The sequence below is a fragment of the Rhamphochromis sp. 'chilingali' genome (genome assembly GCF_963969265.1).
Source record: "Rhamphochromis sp. 'chilingali' genome assembly, chromosome: 2".
Lineage (NCBI taxonomy): Eukaryota > Metazoa > Chordata > Actinopteri > Cichliformes > Cichlidae > Rhamphochromis > Rhamphochromis sp. 'chilingali'.
The window spans coordinates 26,375,915-26,390,492 of NC_137930.1; the positions used below are offsets into that span (position 1 = coordinate 26,375,915).

A 14,578-nucleotide genomic window follows, 5' to 3' on the forward strand; every position below is an offset into this window, starting at 1 on the left:
TTGACAAGGCTTTGATCTGCTGGGCGAGCGTCAGGCACTCATTAAATTACTCTTCAACATATCGCCATAAACTCCCATCAGCAGATCATCTTTTAAAAAAATATCAAATAAAATTAATAATGAATGAACACCCTTGAGAGCAGGAGAAATTTTCCATAATGCACTCTTTGTCTTGCACAAAAATGCAGACCCAGCACACGCACACGCACACACACACACACACACACACACACGAGGATGTACACTGTTAACCACTAATCTAAGCACAAATGCTAAAGTAAACACACAAGAAGTGAAGTTACAGCAAAACACAATGCCTGACTTTAAAAAATACACATGGAACACAGAGTTACTTTATATTTATGGATTTTATTTGTGTATTTACCATTTGAAACTTCATTCCATCTGAGCCCGATTTAATTGTCTTACACACTTGTCTGTGCTTCGCAGTTGACATGTTTTGGAAAATTAAACGTGAATAATTGCTTTGTTAGTTTATCCTCAGAAATGATCCAAAGCCACCAAAAAAATATCACATTCTATTTTATTGCATTTTATTACACAAAACATTTATGATGCACAGTCTATCAAATAAACTTTTGTTTCATTTCATGTTTTTTTTAAACAAAACAAACAAACAAAAAAAAACATTTCAAATGGGGGAAAAAGTGCTTTACAGGGATTTACCATCTCAATAAATACAAGGACATTGAGGTCTTGTTGGATCCTGTTCTTCACACTATGGCCATGGAACTAAAATACAAATGCACACTCTATACCCCTGCCAAAACTCACACATTCACACACACAGACGCACACACATCTTAATATGTACAAACCCAGTCATTTTATACTGTCCATATTGTACCAATACAATATTCCCCGCCTGCTTGTGTGGAACACACACACACATACAGAGGCTGAACAAGCAACCTTATAAATTATAAATTAGTAACAATACACCTGTGGGAAAATCTGGAAATGTGGTCTGATTTTGCAGGAATGTGAAGTTTGACTTGTATGGTCATCTCAGACTTTCTTCTTTAAACAGGACTGTAACGGTTTAAAGTCTGCAAACTCCTGCTTATAACCGGTGTTTTATTCACGCAACAGCTCCAATGTTGTCCTTTGCAGCTTCATTAAATGGTAAACAGACAAAATGCTACAACAGAGTCTATTAAATAGTTTGTGATTTTCTGCCAATTGAAGATTTAGGAGTCTCATAATTTTTCCTGCGTAATAACAGTTAAATGTTTAGTGAGAAATATCACTTTGGAAAAGATAAGGCACGTAATATTTTCTTGTCTCTAATTCTGCACCTCAGTTCGGTGGGAAAGGAAGGAGGAAGTTTCTGGTTTTCTGAGACGTCATAAAGTCAATATGTCATTCCGAAATAAAAAATATTTCAACAATCAAAGATTCCTGTTATATTTAGATTCCTTCATGGTTGCTTAGAGAGAAAAGAGCCAGGAGCCTTACCTCTAATGTGGTCTACTGTGGCCTTTGGGCCACAAAGATAGTTCCCCTTTAAATTTCTCTTCGTGTTTTGACAGCACTTCAAGAAGTTTCCTTGCTCAGTTTATCCCTTTAAAGCTCCCTTCACCTCCACATTAGGTGGTGGCTGAGTAGAGTGGAGGATGCTGTACACGTGAAGCAAAAGGGTCCGTGTGATACATAGTCTGTGAGTTTAATGATAAACGCTTCAAAGTCGTTTTTGGAAGTCCTATCCCCAGAAAAGAACATAATCACAGATGGTTTTTTAGCTTTTATCTCGTTCATCCATTTCTCTTTTTTTCTGGTTTCAGTGGACAAGGCTCCTGCAATATTTGTCTCCTCTCCACGCTGACTCCTGGATGACCTTCGAGTTGGTTCATGAGACATCACTGATGTTAGATCAGGGGTTGGGATCGGGAGGTCAGGGGTCATAAGGGCCATGTCGGAGAACTAGCGACTGAGGGGGAGCTGAGGCAGCGACATGGCCTGATGAGAGAGACTCTGAGAGGTCAGGACAGAGAAGGGATGACCTGGGGAGCAAATCATAAAAAACACACAAGATTTAAAAAAAGAAAAAAGAAAAGCAAAATGTGTCTTACAAAGTAACTCCCATAATTTAAAAAGTCAAAACAAATACTAAAAATGATGTGCCTATTTACACCACAGTAAATGATAACTCACTGTCAATGTACCCATGAAGGGCCACCATGCGCGCTCGCTCGGGACTGCCAAACGGAGAGTAATGCAGCTCATCGGGCAGAGATGAGGGTATCCTGGACTGAGGATGACCTTGAGGAGCCCCGCTGTGCTGGGGCGTGTGCTTTTTATGTCTTGCTCTGCAGTTTTGAAACCACACCTATGAAGATGCAATGTAACCAGACATCATGTGGCTATATTCTTAAAGTTTGTCTTTTCAGTGTACTGTAAGAATGTGTTCCATTAGTTTAGCATTTTAACATTTAACCCTCCTGCCATCCTTTAAAAAACTCACACCCATCACCCTAGGGACCATTCTCAGCCACGCCATAAAAAGACCATATATCCATATTTTATTCCACTTTAAATTAGCCAACCTTGTAAAACTACTTCTCCCTGAAATATTCATGTAAAGTTTTAATTATATTTTCGTTGTTTTAACCCTTCAAATCCCAGTGTTATTACATGAGCGCCCTGTGTTATAAGCCCCAAAAACCAAAAAACGAAACTAAATATTTCCACAAAAAACCAGTTGAAGTAATATGTGATTGTCATTATAAGTAGGCCTTTAGATGGACCAAAGATTGGCACCAACATACATTTTGACCTGCCATTATTTTGTTTGCATTTTTTTTGCAATTTAAAAATTAAAACTTCAAGGCCCTGAGTCTTCATTGACATCCAAGAAAAGAAGAAAAAATAAAATCATATGATGATAATTTGGGGTTGAAAAATAGCGTTTATAATGGAAGTCAATGGGCAGAAAATGGTCCCCAGGGTGATGGGTGTGGGGATTTCTGCTGCTCAGCCATTTTAGGCTGATTTAAGGAATTCACACTGGAATATTAACATTGACAGGTAAAAACTATCCTGTGGCAAGTTTGGTTATATTCCACTGAACACAGTGGAAATGGCAGCCATTTAACACATAGCAGTGGCACAAAAAGGTCCCAAGAAGGCAGGAAGGTTAATTATATTGACGTCATCCATTCGTGCTTTTTATACACACTGCTCACCTGTATGACTCTTCTGCTTAGGCCTGTCATGTCAGCTAGTTTCTGTAGCGTCTGGGCATCCGGATTGTTGTCCTGAGCAAATTGTGCCTGCATGATCTGCACAATGAGACAAAATATTAGGTACTGTGTCAGGGCTTTGGCACAGTAAATCAACGTTGTGTACTTCGGTGTTGCTGAGAGCGTTTCTCACCTGTAGCTGTTCTGCGGTGAACGATGTCCGTGCTCTTTTGGCCGGTTTGGGTTGACTGTCTTGTTCTGTTGGAACTGCTCCCTCTAATGTGATGCCATTGCCTACAAAAATACACACACACATGCAAGTCAGATAATAGTTCAGTGATAAATAAAGTGACTATAGATGTCAGGAGACATAGGTAGTCTACAGGACTTGAAAAATGTATCATATCAAAGGGACCTCAGGAGTTTTGATGCCCCAGCAGGGACCCAAATTTAAGAGCCGTGGCCTACTTTTCCGCTCTTGCAGCATAACATGCTAATTCTGTAGGTATTACCGTTCTCAGAAAATTAACAGATATCAATCATTTGAAATAGTTATGACAAGGAATGATTCAATCAGGCAATAAATTTGCTGAAAAGCATAGCTTCAGATATATCTTGTCATTTACCCAACCACTCACCGCTCTCAGCTGCTCGTTTGAGGTTCTCCACCATGGTGTCATAGTGGATTCGGCACAAGACCTTCTCCTCCACCAAACCAAACTCTTCTCCCGTGGACAGCTGCCTCTTACACGAGTAGCAGGCAAAACATGCCAAGTGGTATGCGTTTCCCCTTGCACGCCGCACCCAGTCGCTGGCGTATATCTGCCGCCCGCAGCGGGCACACTTAGTACCAAACCTACTGTGAGGGGGATAAGAACAGAGCAGCAGAATGAGGAATTATGGGTAAAAAAAAGGGAAAAAGATCAAATTGTTGCAGAACAGAAAATGAAACATACACAGTGACTTCCTTTTCTTTGAGAATATTTTCTTGAAGTGAAGTTTGACATGAATTTGTTTTTTAATTTCTGGCAAAGCTCAGAAGCTTTAAAGGAAACCTTGGAGGAGGAGGATATGGCTTTCAGAAAAGACTCCTGAGTGCGGCTGCAAGCTGAGCCTTGAATGCAAACAAACCAACACCTGCAATTTCCTGACTGATGCATGAAGCCCCTGACACATATATACACACACACAAAAACACACATAAGCCAGGTTGGCTTTAAACACAGTGGAATATGAAGAAAAACCCAGATGACATCATTCTAGATCGCCTCGCTGTAACTGATAGCAACAGCGAGGTTGGCGGTGAATAAACCCAAACCACCTGACTTGCTGTTATGGATGGGTGGTTGGTGGGAGAGAGAAAGAGGGTCAAAGATGTAAGGCTAGAAATGCTTCAAGACAATTCCTCATTAGCAAGAAATAAGATAGCTGAACATCTGCTTAGTTTAAATGTTTTAAATGAGGGGGATAAAACGGGACACGGGGGTCAAAGAAGAAATAAAGGCTGCTGTAGATTTATAACTAATCCCACAAAAAGGCCTTCCTATCCCGTATGTCGGTGGCCATTCTTCTAAAAAGAAAAAATGTAAATCCCAAATATTAAAAAAGTATTTTCAAATGTAATAGTACATTAGTAATATGTGTGTAGAAATTAGTCAAATTGAGCTGCAGCACTTGTGCTTTATGAAATAAGATATATCAGACATAGGCAATACAGATGGAAAAATGTCGAATATCTCATATCCCTTCACGAGATTGTGTTTACTGTGCAGCTGGGTCCGTGGAGTATCCAAATAAATCTCCATTTTATTGCAACAGAAATATTATAGATGTTCCCTGTTTTGCACAAGAATAAAAAGATATTAAGCGCCTCATTTGAAGGACCCATTATGGGTTTTAATGGGTATCAAACGCTTTAGGTTGGAGATGGTTATGGTTATGTTAAGAGCCATTGTTGGGGTCGGCAGCTGCCAATTCTGCTGGAGGAGGCCAGATTTGTAAGCAGCCTGAAAGAAAGTGCTTCTTCAAGGGTAAAACTGGCGTGGAAGGGGGTGGGGGTAAACATGCGCAGTGTGCTGCACTGTACAGCCGGATTTGTGTACATTCATCAGCCATGCTCACCCCGATATTTCGCTCGCTGCTCCATACACAGCCACAAACATGAGCCATATTTAGAGTCAGAGGTCAGTGGAGCTGGCGGAGGGCAGGGAGCCGGAAAAGAACAGTCATGGAGAGAGAGAGAGAGAGAGAGAGAGAGAGAGGACGTAAGTGACTGAGACAGGGAGTCGTAGGGCTGGGGGGAAATGGCAAAGTGGAGAGCGTAAGCGGCGGAGAGAGCGAGCAAAGAGAGCTGGGGGTGCAGAGGAGCACAAGGGCTGCCAAGTGAGTGGGTTTGGCAGCGTATGCGTGCACTCAAGTCCACTCTATCTAGGATGAAAGCATACTAAGGCCCTGACATCTCACAAGCTTGTAACCCTCCTTATGTGCAGGAGCTTGTTTGCCAGAAGTCACTTTTATGCATGTAGTGTGGTGCAGACTATTTATGGGGCATCATTAGGCGACTACTGTTTGAGGGTCAGCCTAGTTTTTATCATCACAGGTCAACAAATTATGTAGATATCACAACAAATGCAAAAAATGGTATTCATCAAGGGGGAAAAGCAGTGCAACTGTAACAGCGAGTCCTTGTGATGACCTTCAAGGAAAATTGGCTGGCATGGCACCCACTAAGGCCTTAAGTTGTCTCTGATATGTTCAGATTTAACCAAACAACCTCTTATGTGCCATTAAAGCCGCTCCGGGAGACAAATGGAGTGCACGGCTCACTGTACGATATCCTTTCAGACTCTTACAGAGAAGTCGGGCCTGTTTCTACAGTAAAGAGGAAAACATTGTGGAACGTTGCAGCTAATGCAGCATGACAGCTTGTCAGTTTCATGGTCTGAGACAGAACCCAGAAAAAGCTGCAAACCATCCCTTGTTTTAACCCCCTCCTCCTCTTCTGTCTTCCTCCCCTTCCTCTTACTTCTGCACCCATACTTTTTCTGTATCTTATTTTCCATTTGCACCAAAAAACTGATGTTTATTTTGGATCCGTGTCAATCCTCGCAGCCCTTATATCACTCACCGCAAAACTTCCTTTCCTCCTCAGACTTCTCCTATTTGCTCCCCTTATTCTGTCTAATTTTTACTCTTTTTTTATACAGTAATTCACCTGCTGCTGAAAGAGGGGCCTGAGGAGGTACACGTTTTTTGGATTATTTATGATGTGCTCTGAGAACATGCTAATCTCTATTAGATTTGTCCTGAGAGAGGCTGTGCGGTTTGTGTGCGAGAGGTTCACATTAGGCTGACAGGATTCTGAGCTGAGAAAAAGAGGGGGAAATGTTTCATATGCTTTACGTCTTTTAACAGGTTTTAATAGATCAGAGTTTTATGGATAAACCCTGCAGAAAATACAAGTCCTTGACACTCTCATCCGCTGCTCTTTTAGCCTGTAGTAACTAGGAATACGGGCAGTTTTCTTTGGAACAGCCAATCTGATTTTCGGCATGAATAATGTAGTGCAGCGCTTTAACTGAGCAGCGTAACACTGTGTGTCACAGATGTCTTATTATAATTTTAATTCATTCGCTTCTTGATAAAAATCTCTGTAGCTGCTGCTCTCCTTTGTTGCTATGGAGACCTAATCAGCTAACCAGAGGTGGGTGGTTGATGAATAATTATTATTGCAAAAAAATTTAAAAATTCAAGCGCACACACACACACACGCATAAAGAGACATGCACACATCCACATGTGCTCTCATCTCACCCACGAAGTTCATTACATACGTGGACTCTGGTTACAGTGTCAGTGTCACGGGGTGCCCCTGATTAGGGCAACTTCCTGTGTGGCCTGCAGCTCACGGACGCGGATGGGGTTTCTATGGGGCAAGGCGAGGGAGGGCTGCAAGGAGGCGAGGGGGGAAAGGGGAGGAGGCTGATATAGAAATGGTTTGCGTATGTGTGTGTGGTTAAGAGAGAGAGAGAGAGAGAGAGAGAGAGAGAGAGAGAGAGAGAAAGCAAGCCCCCAAGGCCTGACATGGGTTTGAGAGGCACAGCGGGGGCTCTGTCCTGCACCCCTATAACGCTGACATCGCCCCCACCCAACCTCTGCATACACATACACACGTATATGGAGGGAAACCCACTCTGATTTCCTGCTATTACGCCCCATTAAAGCAGCTGTCAGTCCAAAGCCAGATGAGAGGCTGACACAGATGAGGAAATATCTCCAGAGGTTTGAAAGCAGCCCAAAGGATCTGGACTTGCAGCGGTGTTTAGCCTAGTTTAAATCTGGCCTAAACCCAGATTACAGTTTATATTTACAGAAGTAACCATTGCACAGGTCCCAGCCCTGCAGCAAAGCTTCAATGCAGCATTTTTTAAAATAGCATCACATTCTCAGAGTGACTTATAAGGACATCGAATCCAAAAGTACTGATGTTATTGTGCAAAAGAGGGGTTTCGTCCACATATTGTAACCATACTAACTATTGCAGTAGTTTTTAATCTGCGTATCTGCATTATGAACTCTTTTATGACTGTGCTTGTCATCCCTGTCTTTAGAGTCATAGTTCTGTACAGCAGATAGATGACAAATGTGAGGTAAACTGTGGAGCAGTTTAGGTCCTTTGACCAGTTTTTAAACTTCTAAATTTAGGAAATTAGTTGCTTAGCATTTTGTGAAAATAACTATAAGTTTTTCTTATAAAACATCTGTCCAGAAAAACCCTTTTCATTCACACCCTTTATTAAAAAACGTTTTAAACAAAATTAGGAAAAATAACAAGAGTAATAATACGTTTTATTTTAGGGGGAAATGTGTCAGTTTATGTGACAGTTTAATTTAGACCCCCAGTTTCTATGAATTAAATATTTTCTTAGCTTTCTGTGCGTTTAAATAATTAATTAACAACCATATAGGTTTAAAAATGCCACTTAACTACATCTATGACCAAATTAACCAGAAAGAGGCCCTAAGTGACCGTCATTATACACAACAAACGCATTTCATTTTTACCCAGGATGCAGAAATCAACCACTACAGAGCAAAGAAAATTAAATTAGCACAATAATGACAAATGGCTTTTAATATCTGGGGCTAAAATACTGCAGTAATTCTAAAAAGAGATTAGATTAGATTATTGAGGTCTTTTGCGTCTGATTATGTACATTTGTTGCCACTTTCAGGCCTTTAAAACGCTAAAGAGTAAGTGACTAAATATTTGTCAGATGCCTTGATGATTAAAAGAAATAATAATTGCTGCAGTGTTGCACTTCTCCTATAATGGGATGACGCCACATTGCCGAGGTTTTCTCTGTTTTAATTCGTTGGCGCACAGAGGAGAAAGAGAAGCAATCTGATGAAAGACAACTCTACCAACAAATGACAATATATCTTAAAACAATCAAGGGCTTAAAACTCTTTGACTGTAAGAGAGCTTAAACTGTTTTATTCATTACCATCTTTGGAGATCTGATACTATGACGTATTTAAGCGTCCACATTTAAAAAGCATTTCTGAGTCTCTCAGTGATCAGTGAGCAGTGTGGAGGTAAATTCTAAGGGAGCATTTAACCAGAGCTGGGCTGGTAAAATATTATGGTGCGGCAGAGCAAACACAAAAGTCTCCATTTTCGGGAAAATATGAGCAAAATGACTGGCAGCTGCTAAACAGAGATCTGTGTGTGTTGGTGACCAGTGTGTGCGTGTGAGTAGGTGGATTATGTGTGCAGGTGTTTGCAATGGGCATTTCTGCTAATGCCCATTTCAAAGTTTCATATTTGTGTTTTTATGTTTCTTATTACATGTTTGTCTGTGTGCAGGTATCTGTCTCAGGGTGTGTTTTCAGTTTGGACATAAGCCACATTCACACGAGTTACATGCTGACCAGGCACTCGGGGAAGTCTAATTGCTGGTCTGGAGGCTTGAGGGTCTGGGGTGGGGGGACAACTAATTGCTGGTGATTATAAACCTCAGAGCAGTGACTTGGTGTCAGATTTTGATCAGACAAACACTAACGCTCACTTGCAGCTCCATGCACTCACTCCACTCACACACACACACACACACACACACACACACACACACACACACACACACACACACACACACACACACACACACACAAGTGTTAAGCACAAATTGGCACACGTGTCCATACGATTAATACACCAGCTCCAGGCTACTGAACAGAAATTTACCATACTGATGCTGCTGTGGCTGTGAACCCCATTTAACCCTATACTACCACACACACACAGGCCTGCACACATTTTTATATTTTCCTCTTGGCACTCACAAAAACACACAAAAAGGGAATAGAAAACTGAGTCAACACATCAGACAGGCTTTCTTAGTCCAGCTTGTATTGTAATAAAATTGTACAAAATTTGCCTACGCATTCATGGCATGTTGTATACAGACGGTATACAATTTTATTTTGTATTATTTTAGATATATTATCAGAGATATTTAATTTTTAAGGTTTACTAAACAATCATCATTGGGGTTTTTATTATTATTGCTATTAGGCTTGATTCTCTAATTGAAATTGTATTTGTTTTTTAAAAATGAGACATATCCTTTTATTATAGAATAGATAGGCATTTCCTTTTTTGCACTTAAGCTCTGTTTGTCTTTAGGGACCGACTAAATCCGGACAGCTCAAACTGGCATTTCCGCCAATTTCCGTTTACATCACGTGTCCCTGTCAGGGTGTTAAAACAGTTATCCGCGCGCATCGTGGCACGTGGTGTGTTAATTTTGTACCTCATTCAAGACTGAGTCATGAGAAAATGATTTCACCAGCTTTTAGGCACTAAATGCTGGAGAAAGGATCCAATGATCGGGCAGTTGCAAAACACAAAAACACGCCCAGCCAGTCTGGCACGGTGCACTGGAAATGCATAAATAAGCGAAAAGAAACTAAAGTGTGCTAACTTTAATTTGCCTTTTAAGATCTGATATGATCAAAGCGGTAAAGAGAAGCTGGTCATAACAAGGTCAAAAGCGTTTTTCTTTAAATAGCGTAAAACTACACAGCCCACAACTTTTTAAACACTTTAGGGAAATTTTCCCAGAGTGCAGCACTCCAGTGTTTTTCCTTTTATAGGCCTAGCTGCTGAAAATGTCGCGTTTTTTGGATAGCCATAACAAAACTGTGAATCTTTCAGCCCTTCGCTGTAGGCAAAAGCTTTTATTTTGTTACACACTTTCAGTTTTTGAAAAGGCTTTTCAAGAATATATGAGGCAACCCACATGCATACGTTTCAAAGGATAAGCGTGCGTGAGTGCACGTGTGTGCGACAAGAGAGAGAGGGGGGGAGAGAGAGAGCTGTGCTGGCAGAGGGGCGGACGTGGTATTTTGAAAACACGGCCATAAACTTACCCTACCTGAAATAATCCATTTTACAGAAGATCTCTTTGTTTTTGATGTAGCAGCTGCTGTGCTGACGTAGTGACGTCCTGCACACTGAGCACTCCAGACAGCGCACGTGCCAAATCAGGTTGTTCACCTGCAAAGAGACACCAAGCGTGTCAAACACACACAAACTGATGATATAAGGCCGCATTAAGGACTTAGGGTGTCTGCTGTGGTGAGTAATGACTCTGTCACACTGTGGAACACTGACGTGATGCAGCAGCATGCGTTATGAACGCGCCTGCGCAAATCCGATCGATCGTGAGCTTATTTTGAATGTTTATGAGAGCTATAAATAAATTTTTTTAAACAATTTTTAAAAATGTATTTTACTCATTATTGTAAATGAATAAATAAAATACAAAAAACTCTAAATAATAAAAATACCTCACAATTTTAAGCCATTTACGAATATTATGCTGAAACTATAAGGCGCGCATCTTATCACAGATGTTTCTGTATTTTAGCAATATGCTTTTTAGGAGGGTTTTTTTTTTTTTTTTTTGCTTGTTTGTTTTGTCCTAAAACATATTTTATTGGCAATTACGATATTATACGAAATATTAAGGCATCAACCGATATTTTCTGTGACTGAATTTTTTTTCTTCGTTAAACAGCACTATAATCGTTTAGGAAAACAATAATTTAAAAAATGTTTTAAAAACCTTTTTTAAAAAATTATACTTTTGCAAGCTTACAGGCAGCAAAGCCATCCGGCTTGTCTATTTATTCATATGAGAGTTAAAGGAGGCTGCCAAAAACACTTGCCCTAACGTTAGATTTATATTTATAACCTTAAATGATTATTAGTACTTATTATTATTATTTGGCCTAATAGATATATTTTTCGTTGATGAATTTGAGTTTTTTAAATTATTATTTTGAATACGGTGTTAAATGATCAGTCCCGACATTTAAAATCATGGGAAATATGTATTACTTTTTTTTAAATGGCTAAATAAAGAAGACAAACAATTGTTGCACACAAAAGATTTTAATTGTTTAGGTTTTGAGATCGTATAAATTAAACCTATCCAGAGAATTTACAACATGTATAGACAAAACGTCTTCTATAGATAATTGCAGATAAACTAATAGTTCTGGACATGAAAAATACAATAAAATAAAATAAAAATTTCAGCGTGACTAATTTATTATAATAGCATAAACGTTTAATTTAAGACCAGACATTAAATATTTAAATAAAACAATCTCATTTGTCTTATCTGTCCCGCGGATGGAGAACAAAGTAGGCAGATAACGAACTAATGATCTTCACACTTCCTGACACACACACAGGGCCGCGCGCGCACTAGTGAAGATTGTTTGGGGTTGGAAAGCGCACGCGACAAAAGCAGGGCGTCCTGGCTGTGAAACAGCAAAAGAACCAAAACATCCCTGTTGTGACTGTCTGCGGTCTCCCAAACACAGAGCGCCGTTTAATCTCCGTTTCCTGAAATGTTACGGTGGCGATAACATAGCTGAGATTTAGAAACAAATCGCCTCTTGTGTCTTTTCCTGTTTTCCGAGTTGGCTAGATAATAAAAGTTTTAAGTAAGTCAGGCATATAGCTGCTTTCAAATATCATTGCAACCTTTTTTTCTTTTTCTTCTGTTTTCAGTTTGAAGTTGTATTTATTTATTTTTGCTTTCAATCTCCAAATTGCGTTAAATTCCGTGCAAACTTACGGCGGGCCCCCAAATCCAAAAATAAGGGCAGAGTCAGCACAGCATCCTTCTTCATTAGCTCCCGATTGCCTTGTGCAGACGAACTATTTCTGTCTGTTAATGTAAAAAGGAAAACAAAAAGTCTAAAAGTATGGCCGGCCTCTCACCTTCAGCAAGTATCTGTCCAGGATCTCCAGACCACAGCTGGCGCACAGGTTCTTCCCGGTGGACGGCACCGAGCTGGTGGAGGAGGTCGGCGAGCACACGGAGGGGGTGGACGGAGTGCTGGGGGAAGAGCGGGTGTCCTCCCGCTCCATGTTGGACCGCTGGGATTCTCCGTCCGAGTGAGACTGCAAGAGGGCATCAGCAGAGCTCAGCACTGACACACACACACACACACACCGATCATCCTCATCAGCGCGTTGACAGTTTTCAGGTGTCGCCATTTTTTTTTTACCATGCGTTTGCACTGCAGTGCGCGCATAATTCACAAATTTTCGCCAGCGCGAATGCGCGTGGGCCAAACGGTCATCCGCTGCACGCTATCGGCGCACTGAAAGAGCCTTTTTTAAACATATATGTTTTAAAGCATAAACGGGCAATAAAACTCTCACCATTGGCGTGTGCTTAGAGTCCACACTGCAGCGCGAGGCTCCCGGTGTGCTCTGGTGCTCGGTGGAGATCACCTACAAGAAAACGATCAGTGAGCGGCGGGTCATCACTTTCTCCGTCTCATCATCAGCTGAGCCGAGCAATCCTCGGGATACATTTGCGGACAGCTCTCCGAGGCTACTCCTATTTAAAGTAGTCCTGACAATAAACCCCCGGTCAAACCTGTTTAAAAGCCCCCTGCAACAAAAGGCAATGTTTTAATGAAGCTATCTCAAATTGGATTGATTTTGTTCCCCCTGCCCTTAACCCATGCCTCTCAGAATAATAGTATTTTCTTCGCAATCCAGGACACGAGACTGGAGGATGGGGAGTGGTGTGTGTGTGTGTGTGTGTGTGTGTGTGTGTGTGTGTGTGTGTGTGTGTGTGTGTGTGTGTGTGTGTGTGTTTTCGGTGGGGGGGACTACCTGTAATTACAAATAGCTTGAAACGCTGGGGGGATAAGAGGGACACGGAGTGTCAATTTCAACTGTCAATCAGGGTGGAAAAAAGGCAACGGTCACCCAAAGAATTGCAAATTTGATTTTTAATGGCTGTAATTAAAATCTAATTCTCTTCACGCGAGTTGGCAGCGCTCGAGAGGCTCACGGACAGCAAATCACGCCTCACGGACAGCAAATCACGCCATTCATACGCAGAAGAAGCGCGTGCAGCTGATCTCCACATACACACAAGAAACATGATTCTTGTGAGATCGCGGAGAGACAAAAAAATAAAAATCCCCGCACGATCCCCTCCCCGGGGGGCTGCCAAAGAAACTGCGCGCTTCTGCCGTCCGTGCCGTTCAGTGAGAGAAGAAACTGGCATGTTGAAAATATCCCACAGTAAAGCTAGAGCCTAGTATAGCATCCGCACTGCACATATGACTAGCTGCAAGTAGAGTCATTTTAAACCTTTTTTTTTTAAAAAGGCCCAAACATTGCGTGTCAGTACCTGCTTTGTTGGGATTCCTTCGGACAGAATTTTATTTCCCTCTGAAAGAGGGGACAACACTTCATTTTTCCAGTACATGAACCCCTGGCGTCTCAGAGTTTCCAGAGTCTGGGATCAGGAGAATAGTCGGCGATGGGCGTGAAAAAACAAAAGAAAAAGAAAACAAAAAAGTAAAAAATGGGGAAAAACAGTTATATCCGTACCATGAATGAACTGTGGCGCGCACTTTTGTTTTACAGAAAAGTGTCTCTTTAAAGCACGAACACGGTCTGTCACGGCAGTGATGCAGCCACGCAGCGCCGGAGAGTTTTGCTTGCTGCTCTTCACAACAGATTTCTTACGTTTAACCTTGTCTCTCTCTCTCTCTCTCTGTCTTCTTCTTCTCTCTTTCCCTTTTCTGATCGGGGGTCCGACCACAGGAAGTGAATCAAATCGAGGCGCCTCGTAAAAACTCCCCCCAAAAAGAAAAGCTTTTGAGGTTCAGCAGAGACCTGAGGGGCTGCACAGGCGAGCGGAGAACCTGAGTGTCTCTGCAGAGCTGCAGTGAAAGTTGTGCGAGACTCTGGCCTGCCTTATAGTTAAAGAAGGGGGAGGGCGAGTAAAGAGTTTCATGTGCGTGAGAAGGCTGGACGCGCAGTT

General features: G+C 41.4%; 1 protein-coding gene across 2 annotated transcripts; it reads right to left on the minus strand.

Moving 5' to 3' along the window:
- Nucleotides 1-410: 410 nt before the first annotated feature.
- lhx6a (LIM homeobox 6a) lies at nucleotides 411-14,468 on the minus strand. 2 transcript variants are annotated; one of them, XM_080907918.1, is made up of 9 exons: nucleotides 13,940-14,468; nucleotides 12,952-13,023; nucleotides 12,505-12,687; nucleotides 10,643-10,764; nucleotides 3,842-4,062; nucleotides 3,397-3,497; nucleotides 3,207-3,302; nucleotides 2,176-2,350; nucleotides 411-2,024 (listed from the first exon to the last, which is right to left on the minus strand). In XM_080907918.1, exons 1-9 carry the CDS (start codon nucleotides 14,015-14,017, stop codon nucleotides 1,945-1,947), a joined length of 1,128 nt encoding a protein of 375 aa, XP_080764044.1. In that variant the 5' UTR covers nucleotides 14,018-14,468; the 3' UTR covers nucleotides 411-1,944. The 2 variants fall into 2 exon arrangements, with proteins under 2 accessions (XP_080764044.1, XP_080764045.1); XM_080907919.1 differs by lacking the exon at nucleotides 13,940-14,468 and having other exon boundaries at nucleotides 416-2,024; nucleotides 12,505-12,716; nucleotides 12,952-13,248.
- Between the last annotated feature and the right edge of the window lie 110 nt (nucleotides 14,469-14,578).